Source organism: Nomascus leucogenys, chromosome 11 (assembly GCF_006542625.1).
Source record: "Nomascus leucogenys isolate Asia chromosome 11, Asia_NLE_v1, whole genome shotgun sequence".
NCBI classification, from domain to species: Eukaryota; Metazoa; Chordata; class Mammalia; order Primates; family Hylobatidae; genus Nomascus; species Nomascus leucogenys.
The window spans coordinates 57,688,447-57,706,883 of NC_044391.1; the positions used below are offsets into that span (position 1 = coordinate 57,688,447).

The 18,437-nt window shown below is 49.6% G+C and overlaps 1 protein-coding gene across 1 annotated transcript; it reads right to left on the reverse strand.

Moving 5' to 3' along the window:
- Positions 1-14,721: 14,721 nt before the first annotated feature.
- MFSD5 (major facilitator superfamily domain containing 5) lies at positions 14,722-17,046 on the reverse strand. Its single transcript, XM_030822573.1, has 2 exons — positions 16,864-17,046; positions 14,722-16,312 (listed from the first exon to the last, which is right to left on the reverse strand). The coding sequence occupies exon 2, from the start codon at positions 16,292-16,294 to the stop codon at positions 14,942-14,944; it is 1,353 nt and encodes a 450-aa protein (XP_030678433.1). The 5' UTR covers positions 16,295-16,312; positions 16,864-17,046; the 3' UTR covers positions 14,722-14,941.
- Positions 17,047-18,437: the final 1,391 nt, after the last annotated feature.

An 18,437-nucleotide genomic window follows, 5' to 3' on the forward strand; every position in this document is an offset into this window, starting at 1 on the left:
ATATCCGCGGCTGCCAATCAGCGGGCGCGGCGAAACGCCGGGCGCGCGGCACGCTGGGAGTTGTAGTTTGCCGGCTGCGCTGCGCGCTCCCGCGGCTCCCCGGGGGGTCTTGCTGCTCTGTGCGTTAAGGCCTCTTGGGGGTGCGGGTTTCCCCCTTTTTTCCAGTCAGAGCTCAGTCTCTCAGCTACCCGTCGCTTAGTCGCTATCGGTAATGCCACCCCTTTTCCTCCTTTATCTTCAGAGCTCAGGCAAGAGTTTAAGTTTCATGAGAAGAGAAGTAACAACAAAAAGAACTTAGGAACTCACGCGGTTTGGCTTACTAGAAAAAAGGGGCTTAGACTTCTATGAATTTTTTTTTTTTTGGACAGGGTCTTGCTCTGACACACAGGCTGGAGTGCAGTGGTGCGATCACAGCTCACTGCAGCCTCGAACTCCCAGGCTTAAGTGATCCTCCCACCTCGGCCTCCCAAAGTGCTGAGACTACAGGCGTGCACCGCCACGCCCAACTTCCTATGAAATTATTTTAAAGATGGTTTTCTAGGGGAACTAAAATGAGTACCCGTAGCGACCTCCGGCTCTCTCTCTGCCTTCCAGCCTTACTCCTTCTATTGGTTGTATGAGAAAGACAAGATCTGGTGCTCTTCGATGTGGGAGAGAGGGTAGTGGGGTGTGGTGGGAGTTGTGAGTAGCAGGAACAACTATGCAAATTCATTCCCTGGGATATTTCAGTCTTTAATGGCTTATGTTTTTAAGTACTAACCACTTCCCCAAACGCAGATTCAGCTGTCTCTTTCCTTCCTCCACCAAAGAATTCAGCTCAAAAGTGGTTATCAGCTTGTCGCTGATGAACTCTACTGGATAACTCATCCTTTTCCATCATCATAGAGCTCTTTTATGAGTTGAGAATCTAGCAGGGAAGATTATTTTTGTAAAAAGAAAGAAAAGAAGGCCGGGCGCAGTGGCTCACGCCTGTAATCCCAGCACTTTAGGAGGCCGAGGTGGGTAGATCACTTGAGGTCAGGCTGGTTGAGACCAGCCTGGCCAACATGATGAAACCCCGTCTCTACTAAAAATACAAAAATTAGCCGGTGTGGTATTGGGGGCCTGTAGTCCCAGCTACTTGGGAGGATCACTTGAACCCGGGAAGCGGAGGTTGCGGTGAGCTGAGATCCTGCCACTGTACTGCAGTCTGGGTGACAGAGCAAGACTCTGTCTCAAAATAAAACAAAAAAAAATTATTCATCACAGTACTTAGTTCCTCTTGCTTACACCTTAGCTATCAGTGTTCATTTACCTGCTGTTTAGCAAGCATTCTAGGACTTTTTCCCAATGTATTTTATTATACCTGCTTTTTTTTTCTTTTTTTAAGATAGAAACGAGGTCTCACAATGATGCCCAGGTTGGTCTCGAACTCCTGAGCTCCAGTGATCCTCCAGCCTTAGCCTCCCAATGTGCCACAATTACAGGTGTGAGCCACTATGCCCAGCCTTTTTTTTTTTTTTTTTTTTTTTTGAGGCGGAGTTTCGCTCTTGTCACCCAGGCTAGAGTGCAATGGCGTGATCTCGGCTCACTGCAACCTCTGCCTCCTGGGTTCAAGTGATTCTCCTGCCTCAGCCTCCCAAGTAGCTGGGATTACAGGTACCCACCACCACGCCGAGCTAATGTTTTGTATTTTTAGTAGGGACGGAGTTTCACCATGTTGGCCAGTCTAGTCTCAAACTCCTGACCTCAAGTGATCCACCTACCTCAGCCTCCCAAAATGCTGGGATTACAGGCATAAGCCACTGTGCCTGGCCACGCCCAGCCTATTATACCTACTTAATTCTAAACTCCTCAAGGGCAGAGAGCTTATTATTTTTTATTTCTTCTTTGTTTGTTTGTTTTTTGTTTAGCTTTCGTTTTCTTTTTTTCTTTTTTATTTCTTTTCTACTTCTTACAAGAAGTACTTTAAGTAACAACAGATCAATAAATGCTGACTAATACGAACTTAAGTCACATTATTTCCTCATGTGAATCACAAACTTATAGAGGCAGCACAGGATGGTGGAAAGAGCTTTGAAAATGAGACAGGACAGAGGAGCCAGATTCTAGTGCCAGTTCTAATTTGTTCCTTCTCAGTGAAATGGGGACAGTAACATCAAGCCTCACTACCTCCAGGAGTTCTTTTAGCCTCAAATAGGAGAAGGCCTCAGATAGCCTTGAAGACCCTAAGGATGCATGGCAGTCATTAAAAAACGTGTGGCGCAGTGGCTCAGGTCTGTAATCCCAGCACTTTGGGAGGCCAAGGCGGGTGGATCACGAGGTCAGGAGATTGAGACCATCCTGGCTAACACGGTGAAACCCCATCTCTACTAAAAATACAAAAAATTAGCTGGGTGCAGTGGTGGGCACCTGTAGTCCCAGCTACTCAGGAGGCTGAGGCAGGAGAATGGAGTGAACTCAGGAGGCGGAGTTTGCAATGAACCAAGATCGCGCCACTGCACTCCAGCCTGGGCGATAGAGCAAGACTCCGTCTTAAAAAAAAAAAAAAAAAAAAAAAGCCGGGCGCAGTGGCTCACGCCTGTAATCAATCCCAGCACTCTGGGAGGCTGAGGTGGGTGGATCACGAGGTCAGGAGTTCGAGACCAGCCTGGCTAATATGGTGAAACCCCATCTCTACCATAAACACAAAAATTAGCCAGGTGTGGTGGCGCGTGCCTGTAGTCTTAGCTACTCAGGAGGCTGAAGCAGGAGAATCGCTTGAACCCTGGAGGCAGAGGTTGCAGTGAGCCGAGATCGCGCCACTGTACTCTAGCTGGGGCAACAGAGTGAGACTCCTCTCAAAAACAAACAAACAAACAAACAAAAAACATGTTTTGGCCAGGAATAGTGGCTTACACCTATTATCCCAATGCTTTGGGAGGCCGAGGTCAGAGGATCCCTTGAGCCCAGGAGTTTGAGACCAGCCTGGGCAACATAGTGAGACCCTGTCTCTACCAAAAATAAATAAATAAATAATAGCTGGATGTGATGGTGCATGCCTAACATCCCAGCTACTCAGGAGGCTGAGGCTGGGAGGAGGCTGAGGCAGGAGGATTGCTTGAGCCCAGGACTTGAAGGATGTAGTGAGCTATGATCTCACTTGAGAATAGCCACTGCACTCCAGGCTGGCCAACATAGCAGGAGCCCGGCTCAAAAAAAATAAAGCATGAGGCCAAGGGCGGTGGCTCACGCCTGTAATCCCAGCACTTTGGGAGGCTGAGGTGGGCAGATCACCTGAGGTCAGGAGTTTGAGACCAACCTGGCCAACATGGTGAAACCGCGTCTCTACTAAAAATACAAAAATTGCCAGGTGCGGTGGCTCACGTCTGTAATCCCAGCACTTTGGGAGGCCGAGGCAGGCGAATCACCTGAGGTCAGGAGTTTGAGACCTGCCTGACTAACATGGTGAAACCCGGTCTCTAATAAAAATACAAAAAAATTAGCCAGTGTAGTGGTGGGCACCTATAATCCCAGCTACTTGGGAGGCTGAGGCAGGATAATCGCTTGAACCCAGGAGGCAGAGGTTGCAGTGAGCAGAGATCGTGCCATTGTACTCCAGCCTGGGCAACAGAGTGAGACCCTATTTCAAAAAAAAAAAAATTAGTCAGGCATGGTGCTGGGCACCTGTAATCCCAGCTACTTGGGAGGTTGATGCAGGAGAATTGCTTGAACCCAGAGGTGGAGGTTGCAATGAGTTGCGATTGCGCCATTGCACTCTAGCCTGTGTGACAAGAGCGAGACTCCATCTCAAAAAAAAAAAAAAAGAAATTGGCCAGGCGCGGTGGCTCATGCCTGTAATCCCAGCACTTCGGGAGGCCAAGGTGGGTGGATCATGAGGTCAGGAGATCGAGACCATCCTGGCTAACACGTTGAAATCCCGTCTCTACTAAAAATACAAAAAATTAGCTGGGCGTGGTGGTGGGCGCCTGCAGTCCCAGCTACTGGGGAGGCTGAGGCAGGAGAATGGTGTGAACCCAGGAGGCAGAGCTTGCAGTGAGCCGAGGGCCATCGCGCCACTGCACTCCAGCCTGGGCGACAGAGCGAGACTCCATCTCAAAAATAAATAAATAAATAAATAATAGCAAATATACACCATGGACTACTTTGCAGCCATAAAAAAGGATGAGTTCACGTCCTTTGCAGGGACATGGATGAAGCTGGAACCGATCATTCTCAGTAAACTAACACAAGAACAGAAAAACAAACACCACATGTTCTCACTCACAATGGGAGTTGAACAATGAACACATGGACACAGGGAGGAGAGCATCACACACGGGGTCCTGTTGAGGGATGGGGGGCTAGGGGAGGGATAGCATTAGGAGAAATACCTAATGTAAATGACGGGTTGATGGGTGCAGCAAACCACCATGTTACGTGTATACCTATGTAACAAACCTGCACGTGTATCCCAGAACTTAAAGTATAATAAAATAATAATAAAATAAAAAAGCATGTCCTATATCAAGCATATCATCATATAAAGATGTCAGAGATGCATGAATGACTGTTACAGTCTTCCTGTGGACTTTTTAGGAAAGAAAAATAAGATATATAAAAAACAAGTTGCAGAAAAGTATGAATGGTATGATCCAATTTTTGTTTAAAAAAAAAACAAAGAAGAAAGACTGGCCAGGTGTAGTGGCTCGCACCTGAAATCTCAGGACTTTGGGAGGCCAAGGCAAGCGGATCACTGGAAGCCAGGAGTTCAAGACCAGCCTGGCCATGATGGCAAAACCCTGTCTCTACTAAAAATACAAAAATGAACTGGGTGTGGTAGCTTATGCCTGTAATCCCAGCTACTTGGGAGGCCGAGGCACAAGAATTTCTTCAACCCGGGAGGCAGAGGTTGCAGTGAGCCGAGAACACACCACTGCACTCCAGCCTGAGTGACAGAGTGAGTAGAGTGAGATTCTGTCTAAAAAAAAAGATTTGATATTAAATCTCCTGCTGGTCTAGACCCAAAACATTTAATAGTAGTAATCTCTGATGGGCAGGATTAAGAGAGTCTGTCATTTTTTACGTTTTATATTTCTACATGCATATCTGTATATTTAAAGTACAGTTGACTCTTGAACAATATGGGCTTGAACTGCACAGGTGAACCTACGTGAGGATTTTCTTCCACTTCTGCCACTGCCGAGATAATAAGACCAACCTTCCTCTTCCTCCTCCTCATTCTACTCAATGTGAAGACAACGAAGATGGTGATCTGCTTCCACTTAATGAGTAGTAAATATATTTTCCTTATGATAAGAGTCTTTATGATTTTCTTTTTTCTTCTTTTTTTTTTTTTTTCCTTGAGACAGAGTCTCACCCCGTTGCCCAGGCTGGAGTGCAGTGGTGCGAGCTCAGCTCACTGCCACCTCCCGGGTTCAAGCGATTTTCCTGCCTCGGCCTCCCAGGTAGCTAGGATTACAGGTGCATGCCACCATGCCCAGCTAATTTTTTTTTTTTTTTTTTTTTTTTTTTTTTTTTTTTTTTTTTTTTTTTTTTTGAGAAGGAGTCTCACTCTTTCACCCAGGCTGGAGTGCAGTGGCGCGATCTCGGCTCACTGCAGGCTCCGCCCCCCGGGGTTCACGCCATTCTCCTGCCTCAGCCTCCCGAGTAGCTGGGACTACAGGCGCCCGCCACCTCGCCCGGCTAATTTTTTGTATTTTTAGTAGAGACGGGGTTTCACCGTGTTAGCCAGGATGGTCTCGATCTCCTGACCTCGTGATCCGCCCGCCTCGGCCTCCCAAAGTGCTGGGATTACAGGCATGAGCCACCGTGCCCGGCCAATTTTTTTTGTATTTTTAGTAGAGACCGGGTTTCACCATGTTGGTCAGACTAGTCTCAAGCTCCTGACCTCAGGTGATTCGCCCGCCTCAGCCTCCCAAAGTGCTGGGATTACAGGCGTGAGCCACCGCGCCCGGCTGATTTTTCTTTTTTGAGACAGAGTCTCACTCTTTTTTCCAGGCTCGAGGGCAGTGGCACACATGATCTCGGCACACTGTAACCTCTGCCTCCTGGGCTCAAGCAATTTGGCTGCCTCAGCCTCCCAAGTAGTTGGGATTACGGGCGTCAGCCACCATGCCCAGCTAATTTTTTTGGAATTTTTTGTAGAGACGGAGTTTTGTCATATTGGCCAGTCTCGAACTCCTGCCCTTGAGTGATCCGCTCACCTTGGCCTCCCAAAGAGCTGGGATTACAGGCGTGAGCCACCTTGCCTGGCATATGATTTTCTTAATAACATGTTCTTGGCCAGGTGCAGTGGCTCACGCCTGTAATCCCAGCACGTTGGGAGGCCGAGGTGGATGGATCACGAGGTTAGGAGTTCGAGACCAGCCTGGCCAACATGGTGAAACCCGTCTCTACTAAAAATACAAAAATTAGCCGGGCTTGGTGGTGGGCACCTGTAATCCCAGCTACTCGGGAGGCTGAGGCAGGAGAATTGCTTGAACCTGGGAGGCGGAGGTTGCAGTGAGCCGAGATCACACCACTGCACTCCAGCCTGGGTGACAGCAAGACTCCGTCTCGAAAAAAAAAAAAAAAAAAAAAAAAAATATATATATATATATATATGTTCTTTTCTCTAGTTTACTTTATTGTAAGGATATAGAATATCATACATATTATGCAATATGTATTAATTGGCTGTTTATATTATTTATTGGTAAGGCTTCAGGTCAACAGTAGGCTATTGGTAGCTAGGTTTTTGGGGAGTCAAAAGTTATACGTGGTCAGGCGCATGGTGGCTCACGCCTGTAATCCCGGTACTTTGGGAGGCCTAAGTGGGCAGATCACCTGAGGTCAGGGGTTCGTGACTAGCCTGGCCAACATGCTAAAACCCCATCTCTACTAACTAAAAATACAAAAATAACCAGGTGTGGTGGAGCATGCCTGTAATCCCAGCTACTCGGGAGGCTGAGGCAGGAGAATCACTTGAACCCAGGAGGCGGAGGTTGCAGTGAGCCAAGATTGTGCCACTGCACTCCAGCCTGGACGACAGAGCGAAACTCCCTCTCAAAAAAAAAAAAAAAAAAAAAAAAAAAAGGCCAGGCACAGTGGCTCACGCCTGTAATCCCAGCTCTTTGGGAGACTGAGGCAGGTGGATCACTTGGCCAACTTGCCAAAACCCCATCTCTACTAAAAATACAAAAATTAGCTGGGCATGGTGGCACACACCTGTAATCCCAGCTACTCAGGAGGCTGAGGCAGGAGAATCACTTGAACCTTGGAGGCGGAGGTTGCAGTGAGTCAGGATTACACCATTGCATTCCAGCTGGGCAACAGAGAGATTCTGTCTTAGAAAAAAAAAAAAAGTTATACACAATCACTGGGCATGGTGGCTTGCATCAATAATCCCAGCTACTTGGGAGGCACAGGCAGGAGGATCACTTGAGGTCAGGAGTTTGAGACCAACCTAGGCAACATAGCAAGACTCCATCTCTATAAAAAATTTAAAACTTAGCTAGGCATGGTTGCTCTGATGCCTGTAGTCATAGCTACTCAGGAGGCTGAGGTGAGAGGATTGCTTGAACCCAGGAGTTTAAGACTCCCATGAGCTATGACCTTGCCACTGCACTCCAGTCTGGGCAACAGAATGAGACTCCATCTCTAAAAAAATTAAAGTGGCCGGGCGCGGTGGCTCGCACCTGTAATCCCAGCACTTTGGGAGGCTGAGGCAGGTAGATCACCTGAGGTCAGGAGTTCGAGACCAGCCTGACCAACATGGTGAAACCCCATCTCTACTAAAAATACAAAAATTTTGCTGGGCGTGGTGGCGTGCACCTGTAGTCCCAGCTACTCAGTAGGATGAGACAGAAGAATTGCTTGAACACAGGAGGTGAAGGTTGCAGTGAGCTGAGATCATGCCATTGCACTCCAGCCTGGGTAACAGGGTGAGACTCTGTCTCAAAAAGATAAATAAATAAATTTTTTTTTAATGTAAAAATTAGCCTGTAATCCCAGCACTTTGGGAGGCTGAGGCGGGTGAATCACGAGGTCAGGAGATTGAGACCATCCTGGATAACATGGTGAAACCAGGCCGGGCGCGGTGGCTCACGCTTGTAATCCCAGCACTTTGGGAGGCCGAGGCGGGCGGATCACGAGGTCAGGAGATCGAGACCACGGTGAAACCCCGTCTCTACTAAAAATACAAAAAAAATTAGCCAGGCGTGGTGGCGGGCGCCTGTAGTCCCAGCTACTCGGAGGGGCTGAGGCAGGAGAATGGCGTGAACCCGGGAGGCGGAGCTTGCAGTGAGCCGAGATTGCGCCACTGCACTCCAGCCTGGGCGACAGAGCGAGAGTCCGTCTCAAAAAAAAAAAAAAAAAAAAAAAAAAAAATAACATGGTGAAACCCTGTCTCTACTAAAAATACAAAAAATTAGCTGGGCATGGTGGTGGGCGCCTTTAGTCCCAGCTACTTGGGAGGCTGAGGCAGGAGAATGGTGTGAACTCGGGAGGCGGAGCTTGCAGTGAGCCAAGATTGTGCCACTGCACTCCAGCCTGGGCGACAGAGCAAGACTCCATCTCAAAAAAAAAAAAAAAAAAAGAAAAATTAAAGTAAGTTTAAAGAATTATCTTCAGGCCAGGCATAGTGGCTCGCACCTGTAATCCCAACACTTTGGGAGGCTGAGGTGGGAGGACTGCTTGAGCTCAAGGGTTCGAGACTAGCCTGGGCCACATAGTGAGACCATCTTCTCTACAAAAAAAAAAAAAAAAAATTAGCTAGGTGTGGTGGTGTGCACCTGTAGTCCCAACTACTCAGAGGTGGGAGGACTGCTTGAGCCGAGGAGGTCGAGGCTGCAGTGAACTGTTATCGTGCCACTGCACTCTAGCCTGGGTGATATAAGACCTTGTCTTAAAAAGAAAAAGAAAAAAATGAATTATTTTCAGAGGCAGTAACAGAAGGTGAAAAAAAAAAAGCCAAGCACGGTGGTATTCGAGTAGTCCCAGCTAGTCTGGAGGCTGAGGTGGAGGTGGGAGGATTGCTTGAGCTCAGGAGTTGGAGGCCAGCCTGGGTGACATAGCAAGATTCAGTCTCAAGAAAAAGCCAGGCATGGTGGCTCACTCCTGTAACCCCAGCACTTTGGGAGGCCAAGGTGGGCGGCTCACTTGAGATCAGGAGTTTGAGACCAGCCTGGCCAACATGGTGAAACCCCGTCTCTACTAAAATGCAAAAATTAGTCAGGCATGATGGCGCACACCCTGTAGTCCCAGCTACTGGGGAGGCAGAGGTAGGAGAATTGCTTGAATCCAGGAGGCTGAGGCTGCAATGAGCCAAAATCTTGCCACTGCACTCCAGCCTGGGTGAAAGAGGGAGGCCTTGTCTCAAAAAAAAAAAAAAAAAAAAGAAAAAGCCATACTCAGGTTTTGAACTGCGCCGTGGGTCAGTGGCTTGCTGTTGTTCAAGTATCAACTGTATATTTATATAGCAATACAAATATATGTATTTTAATATACTACTATAACATAATTAGCACATACTGATGTTCACATATGTATATTAAATATGCATTTCTGTATTTGCATTTGACCATTTTACAATGAGACCATATAACTTTATGAAAAAAAAACAGTTAAAGTAAATGTGAGGTATTTTTATATCAGATCTGATCTCAAGCATGACATTTGTTTGTGTTACATTTCCAATCTGTGGTTCTATGGGGAGGTGGTGACAGAAAATAATAAAAAGGGCAGAGAAAACCACAGGATTGGGGTTAGGGGAAGAGCAATGAGGAGAGGACCTAGACTCAGCTGACCATTAGCTGGGAACAGCCCCCTCCCTCCCAGGGCAGGGACTGAATTTCCAGGAAGAGGTCATCCTCCAGGCCTCAGAACCCTGTACTGTCTTCCTGCCCCAGTCCTCCTGCCTCCTCGTCCATTGGCTCCTGGGTCCCCAGGATGTTTCTCTTTTCTCCTCAGGATTGCTTAAAAGCTCCAGATCAAATAATCATGTTTCCAGCTGGATGGAAATTCAGAAAATCAGGAGCCTCTTAGTGAAAGATGGTGGTTGTATCCAGTCTAACCCCAAGCTGACCTTCCCACTAGAGGAAGAGGAAATAAGTCCAAGTGGAACACACTGACACCCAGCTCAGATGCTCACATATCCCAGAGTAGAAGCCTTCTCAAATAGCTCAATAATTCCATCTGGGCCAGTACTGAGGATAAACGCTGCTGGGAATCCCTCAATTACTGAGATGCATTGGAAAGTTCTACACCCCATTACAGTCCTGTCCACTCATTCCCACACTCAAATCCAGATAGGCTCAGCTGGATTGGAGAAGTTAAAAAATAAAATATAAAAGCAAACACTTATGTAGTGCTTATACTGTGAGCCAAATACTGTTCTAAGCACTTAAGTACAATGATGCATTTAATCCTCACAAGAACCGTTAGGGGTTTAAACTATACTATCCTCCCCATTTCACAGATGAGGAAACTGAGGCACAGAGTTGTGGAGCCAGATTCAAACCAGGCAGTTGGGCTTTTTTTTTTTTTTTTTTTTTTGAGATGGAGTTTCACTCTTGTTGCCCAGGCTGGAGTGCAATGAATGGCATGATGGCATGATCTCGGATCACTGCAACCTCCGCCTCCAGGGTTCAAGCAATTCTCCTGCCTCAGCCTCCCGAGTAACTGGGATTACAGGCGCCCACCACTATGCCTGGCTAATTTTTGTATTATCATAGAGACGGGTTTCACCATGTTGGCCAGGCTGGTCTCGACTCCTGACCTCTGGTGATCCACCTGCCTTGGCCTCCCAGAGTGCTGGGATTACAGGAGTGAGCCACTGTGCCCAGCCAGATCCACATTTTTTTTCCAGATGGAGTCTCCCTCTGTCGCCCAGGCTGGAGTGCAGTGGCGCGACCTTGGCTCGCTGCAAGCTCTGCCTCCTGGGTTCATGCCATTCTTCTCCCTCAGCCTCCCGAGTAGCTGGGACTACAGGCGCCCACCATCACTCCTGGCTAATTTTTTGTATTTTTAGTAAAGACGGGGTTTCACCGTGTAGGCCAGGATGGTCTTGATCTCCTGAACTCATGCTCGGCCCGCCTTGGCCTCCCAAAGTGCTGGGATTACAGGCGTGAGCCACTGCACCCTGCCCTCAGATCCACATTTTTAATCACTTCCCTATGGGGCCTCTTGGTGGAGCATCATGAGCAGCATTTTGCAGGGAGTATGCACCTGGTGAACCAGGCCCTCATTTGAATAATCTGGACAGATACCCCTAAGTGGATCAGACAGCCAAATGCTCCTACTCTCTTGCTGTTCTCCAGGGACAGAGCTTCGGGTGGGGAAGTAGGGCTGGAGGCTAAAAAACAGATAAGTGAAGGCCCATGGGACAGAGGCAGCATGTGTCATAGAGGGGGCACTGGGTTGGCAACAAGAGGCAAGGTTTAGTCTTAGTTTTATCACTCACTTGCTACATGCCCTTAGGCAAGTTATTTGCTTTCTTTAAGTGGATTTTCCTCTTGGGTAAAATAAATAAATAAATAAATAAATAAATAGGGCCAGGTGTGGTGGCTCACGCCTGTAATCCCAGCACTTTGGGAGCCTGAGGCGGGTGGATCACGAGGTCAAGAGATCAAGACCATTCTGGCCAACATGGTGAAATCCCGTCTCTACTAAAAATTAGCTGGGTGTGGTGGGGCGTGCCTATAGTCCCAGCTACTCGGGAGGCTGAGGCAGGAGAATCACTTGAACCCCAGAGCCGAGATGGTGCCACTGCACTCCAGCCTGGCAATACAGTGAGACTCCATCTCAAAAAAATAAATAGGCCAGGCGCGGTCACTCATGCCTGTAATCCCAGCATTTTGGGAGGCCAAGGCGGGTGGATCATGAGGTCAGGAGACCAGCCTGGCCAAGATGGTGAAACCCTGTCTTTACTAAAAATACAAAAATTAGCTAGGCATGGTGGTGCATGCCTGTAGTCCCAGCTACTTGAGAGGCTGAGGCAGGAGAATTGCTTGAACCTGGGAGGCAGAGGCTGTGGTAAGCCGAGATTGTGCCACTGCACTCCAGCCTGGGTGACAACAGCGAAACTCCATCTTAAAAAATAAAATAAAATAAAATAATAAATAAAAATATCACCAGTACCTAGCGGTAAAACACATGGCATAGCAGGTGCTCAATAAAAAATGTTTAAGGCCAAATGGATAATCTCTAAGATGCCTTCCAGCTCTTAACATGCTGTGAGTCTGACAGGAAAGAACCCTCTCCACTCTATTTGCCACCAGCCCCTTTGAAGCAAGCTCATCAGGGACAAAGCTAAAGGAATCTCATTAGTCTCCCCTACTCCTCTATTTCTATATCACTTAGGAATGTGAGGGCCCCTAATAATTACTGTCAGGCCAGGTGTGGTGGCTCACACCTGTAATCCCAGCACTTTGGGAGGCTGAGAAGGGAGCATGGCTTGAACCTAGGAGTTTCAGATGAGCCTGGGCAACATAGTGGGACCCTTGTCTCTACAAAAATTTTTAAAAAATTAGCTGGGTGTGATGGTGCTGCCTGTAGTCTCTACTACTTGGGAGGCTAAGGTGGGAGGATTGCTGAAGCCCAGGAGGTTGAGGCTGCAGTGAGCCGTGATCCTGCCACTACACTCTGGCCTAGGCAACAGAGCGAGACCCTATCTCAAAAACAAAATAAAACAAAAACCGATAATAATGATAATTATTGTCATCCAAAACAACAAATCACCAAGTGTCTCCTGAAAAGCCAGGTGTGTGAGCTAGCCTCTCTCCTCTCCAGATATGTACTGAGCACAGCCATGGGAAAAGCATCCAATTGTGTGTATATATGCAGGAGATAAAGGTGAGTAAGACTGTTTCCTCCTCCCCTCAAGATCATAGCATGACAGAGACGGAACGTCTATAAATAACTATAAAGTATATCTAGGTCTAGCCCAACAAGGCAGAAAGAGGAAGTGGAGTTATTGCAAGACTGTCTTTAGTCTTGAGATGATGGGTGGCAGGAGTAGGGGGGTAGTAGAAAAGATACCTTTTCTTTTTTTTTTGCTTGAGACAGTCTCACTCTGTTGCCCAGGCTGGAGCGCAGTGGCGTGGCTCAATCATCACTCACTGCAGCCTCGATCTCCCAGGCTCAATTGATCCTCCCACCTCAGCCTCCCAAGTAACTCAGACCATGGGCACATGCCACTACGCACAGCTAATTTTTGTATTTTTTGTAGAGACGGGGTTTTGCCGTGTTGCCAAGGCTGGTCTCAAACTCCTGGGCTCAAGATCTGCCTGCCTTGGCCTCCCAAAATGCTGGGATTACAGGTGTAAGCCACCACACCTGGCTGATACGTGTTTTTCTTACTTAACCTCTATTCCCTGAAGCCTGGGTGGGGGAACATGTTTTTTCCTGGTCTGAGTAGGGATCTGAGACCACCACCCATTCCTCCCCTTGGCCTCACCCTGTAGAAGCCCTTCCACCCTGCATTCCACCAGCACCTGCTGATGTTATCTCTCCACACAGATTGGGACCTGCAGGTCTTGGAACATCCTGCATCTTTCTGAGTAGTCTGGGACCCAAGGAAAGGTCATTAACCCCTTTCCAGAAGGGGTAGGTGTCCCCCGTGCCCATCTCAAGCACATTCCAGGACACATCCTTGAGCCTACCCTCCTTCCCTCCCCACCCTTCTTAAAGCTGGCTGTGCTTCCTTTGAGAAGCCCAGGTTTTGGTGGGAGGAGGAAAGGCAGATACAATCAGAGGTGAGGCAGGGAGGTACCCACAGAACTGGCTCACTAGCCCTGTTTCCTGGCCTGATGGCTCCCTCACCCTCATTCAGGCTGGGTGGGGGAGAGTCAGGTACAGACAAGACACCCTAGTCCCTCAGCCATGCACTACTCTGTCCCGTTGGCAGCCTTTCATTTCAGTTTCACACAGGGATACAGGATCTGGTAGACCCAGATGACCCAAATGGTGCATTCATAGCCACAGAGGCAAAAGGGAGGCAGCAGGCCTGTGCTGAGCTGCAAGCTTACTTTGGTAGGAAGGGCCCTAGCTTTGCCCAAGGGGTGGTCACAGCAGCAGCCCAAGCCCCTGAAATCTTTGCTCAGTGGCCTGGCATATTGGGCATCTACTCCATGTGCTCCAGAGATCATCTTACCCTGGATGTAAACAAGGGTTCTGCTTGACAACTGGGGGGAGTGCCTGTCCCACAACAGAGGAATGTGGAGGACCTAGAAGCCTCAGGCCCTTCCCACACAGCTCTGCTGAGAGCAATTCCATAGTTCTCAGTTTGAACTGGAGACAGCCTTGGAGAAGTTAGAAACAGAAAACTTTTGCTGATAATCCCACCTCAAAACCTGTAGCTGGGCTGGGCATGGTGGCTCAGGCCTGTAATCCCAACACTTTGGGAGTCCGAGGTGGGTGGGTCACCTGAAGTGAGGAGTTCCGAGACCAGCCTGGTCAACATGGTGAAACCCCATCTCTATTAAAAATACAAAAATTAGCTGGGCGTGGTAGCAGGCACATATAATCCCAGCTACTTGGGAGGCTGAAGCAGGAGAATTGCTTGAATCCGGGAGGCGGAGGTTGCAGTGAGCCAAGATCGCGCCATTGCACTCCAGCATGGGCGACAGAGCAAGACTCCGTCTCAAAACAAAAACAAACAAAACACAACAAAACAAAAAAAATTAAAAAAAAAACCTCTGGCTGCCCACTCACCAGAAACTACTGAGAAGGCTACAGGTAAGGATGAGTAAATCAAATCAATGATCATTTAAAAGTGTTTATTTTCTAAATGGGAGTAACACAGAGGGAACTTTTGGCACCTTCTTTCCAGTCCATCGCCCCCATCATGTCCTCCCAAACACAAAGCAATGGCAGGAGAAACCACAGGACAGAGTCACAAAGTTAGTCACAGAGAGATCTGTACAATCCTGGATAGCTGGAATTCAAGAGTCTGTCCCAGCTATCTTGACCCGGAGTGGGGTTACAGCTCAGGGGCATAGGGCTCCTCAGTAGGTGAGGGTACCCGCAGCTCAGCATCATGCCTTACCACGGTAAAGAGTCCCACCACTGCCAGCAGAGCCATCACCATGACAGCAGAGCAAATGCTGAACATATTCCGAGTGCCTGTTTTTCGATCACTGTCATGGAGGACAAGGAGCCCTAGGCAAGCCAGTAAGTGCAGAGGTACCCGGAACCAGTTGAGTACACCAGCCTGCTCTGTCTCAGGGATCACCTTTCTCCGTAGGAAGCTCATGCTGGGAAAGTATAGTCCACAAGCCAACTCAATAAGTAGAAAGGCTATGAAGGACTCCACTGGACTCTCTTGGCCTGGGCTGGTAGAGAAAGTCAACATGAAGAGAGAGAAGACGACGATGAGCACAGCAAGGGAGAGCAGGTGCATGGGCTGAAGGTGGTACCTCTTGGAGGTGGCGATACGGTACAGGGAAGAGCCAAGCAGGCTGGCTGCCATGAAGCTGGAGAAGACAATGCCCAGAGGGGCCCCATGTGGGTCCAGCACAGGTGTCCAGAGGAAGACAAAGATGAAGATGACACTCTCAAATAGAGCTTGTATGGTGCCCAACAGCAGCACGCGGCGGTCCGACAGGAGGCAGCGCAAGCCTCCAGCACAGGTCCTTGAGAAGGCACGCTGCCGGTCATAGTTCTCCCCCCAGTTTCGAAGGGCCAAGGCCCCTGCCAGAGCCAGGAGAGGGATGGCAGCCACAAAGGGCGCTACAGGCCCGAGCCCTATCCAGCTGGCTACAGCCTCAGCTGCCACACCTGCCACTACAGCCAGCACATGGTTCCAGAAGGCAGCTCGAGCAAAGGTAGCTGGGATCCACTCGGCAGGGAAGTCATGCCGTTCCACGTGCTCATGGATATACCAGGCCTCGAAGGCTGAGAAGAGCAGGGCTGTGGACAGCCCACCAAGTGCTCGGCCCACTAGCAGCACAAAGTAGTCTTGAGAGAGTTTGGTTAAGCAGCATAGTGAGTAAGTGAGGGAGAAGAGGACACAAGAATTCTTGCGACCCAGCCAATCCACAAGGGAGGAGGCCACTAGGCCAAAGAGGACTGTAGAGGCAAGGCCACAGACATAGAGGATGGCAATTTGACCTTCCAGGAAGTAGTAATGCTGGTAGAGTTTATAGAGGTAGGGGGCTTGGAGCCAGTCAGCTGCCAGGGCCAGGAAGTAGACCTGATAGAAGTCCAGTTGAAATCGAAGAAAGGAGGGATTGCTGCAGGCCCTTCCAGGGGGTTTAGCCCGGCATCTTGACAGTTCCAGCCCCAGGCAGGAGGCCAGGAGGCCTACAAAAGCAAGGTAGGCAGTCACCAGCATGGTGGGCCCCCGGACGACCTGGGAAGAGAGGTGGGAGTCAGAGTCATATCCATCCTTCAGGCAGCACGGTCAAGGGGCCGACTGTCTTAAGCAGATGGCAGCTCCACCCAACCCCGCTGCCAACTCCACTCCCCAAGATCTCAGACTGGAGGGACCAGTTGGGTGGGTGGGAGGAGTGGCCATGCCAAAGCTGTCTCCTAGGACACTGTGGGGCAGGGAGGGGTAAGAAGATGAGAGAGGACTGAGCACTCACCCCATCCTTGCCTGCGAAGAGGGAGTCCCTTTCAGTAATCCCGCTCCCGCAAATTCTACTGCCCTTTCCCACAGCAGCTCCCGCACACTTCCCTCTATTACCTCCCCTCCTCGCTGCGGAGCCTCTTTTTGCCCTCAGTGTCTCATCCTCTGTCCCGGGCATCCCTCCCACCCGCGCAGGCCTCTCGAGTTGCTTCAGGCTCATGCGTGTGCATCTCAGATGCCCACTCCTCCAGGTCACTGGCACCCCACTGCGCCCCCTAGCCCCTGCCCAGCCCTGCCACATCCACTTGCACCTCGCCCAGACTCCGTCTCACCTGCTGCCCCGGTCTGCGGGGACGCCCCGGTCACGTCCGGCTCCAGGCCGCCCGGCCACCCTCCCCGCTGTGGCTCCGGCTCCGGCTTGGGTTCCAGCAGCGCTCCCGCCCCTCACAGCCTGCTTCCGGGAGCCGGGCAGGCCTCTGGCCGCCGCCATGATTGCTTCGTCACGTGACGGGGGCGCGGCGCCAAAACCCCGCCCCGTCCGCCGTCCTTCCCTTACCCCGGCGCGGAACTCCAGACGCCTGGGGTGGGTCGGGAAGGGGCGACCATAGGCAGCTGAGTTTGCTCCTCCTGGCCTGGCCTCGCTCGCTGCCTTCCCGTGACACCTGCTCTTCTGGCTCTTGGATGCCTGCGGGGCCACCCTGAAATGAAGGCCAATTTTATTTTCTTCCGTGCAGTGCTCGGGAAAGATGCCTGCAGTCCGGTAGAGCCAAGGATTGGAGCTTCCTAAGGAACAGCACCGCTGCCCGAAGACGAGACGGTCTCCTCGGTTTGCCTCCTCTCCCACTACAGTGACCTCCATGCAAGAGAAGCCAGTATGGTTCAGACACCTGAGGGAGGCGGTGTGGTGTAAAGAACTTGGCGTCGGGCTGCAGACAGACTAAGGCGCAATCCTGCCCCTGTCACTTACCAGCTGTGTGGCCTTGGGCAAGCCGCATAACTTCCCAGTGTCCCAGTTTCTTTGAAGTCACAGGAGAGCAATGCCCAAATAAAGAAGGCTAAAGTTCAGTGGCAGTATGGGGTTAAGAACTTCAGCCTTGGAGCTTAACTCCCTACCTTCTGCCACTTACAAGCTGTTTAACCTTGGAAAAACTATTTAACCTCTCTACAGCTTCCGTATTATCTCCTCAAGAGCCTCCAATGACTTCCCATCTCACTAAGGGTAAAAGCCGAAATCTTTATAATGGCCTACAAGACCCTCTGTCCTTTGACCCTCTGCCACTCCTCTGACTTCATCCCCTGCTCCTCTCCCTCCTACTCCGTCTATATTGGCTACTACCAGGGCTTTTGCACACTGTTCCCTGTACAGTTCTCCAAGATATCCACGTGGTTCCCCCCTCACCTCCTCCAGTTCTCTGTTCAAATGTCACCTGATCTTGGCTGGGCCTGGTGGCTCATGCCTGTAATCCCAGCAGTTTAGGAGGCCGAGACAGGCCGATCAGGAGTTCAAGATCAGCCTGGCCAACATGGTGAAACCCCGTCTCTACTAAAAAAGTATAAAAATTAGCCAGGCATGGTGGTGGGCACCTGTAATCCCACCTACTCCGGAGGCTGAGGCAGGAGAATCGCTTGAACCCGGGAGGCAGAGGTTGCAGTGAGCCAAGATCACGCTACTGCACTCCAGCCTGAGTGACAGAGTGAGACTCTGTCTCACAAAAAAATAAAATAAAAATTTTAAAAATGTCACCTGATCAGAGGGCCCTTCCATGGCCCTCCTGTTTAAAATAGCAACACCACCACCTCCAGCACAGTAATCTACCTACTTTCCTTCCAATTCTCTATTCTCTCTGCTGCTTTTACTCTACAGTACACTATGTATTTTCCTTGTTTATTTATTTACTATCTTGGC

Coding starts and splice junctions, on each gene's coding strand:
- MFSD5 (XM_030822573.1), bottom strand. CDS start 16,294: ATGCTGGTGACTGCCTACCTTGCTTTTGTAGGCCTCCTGGCCTCCTGC.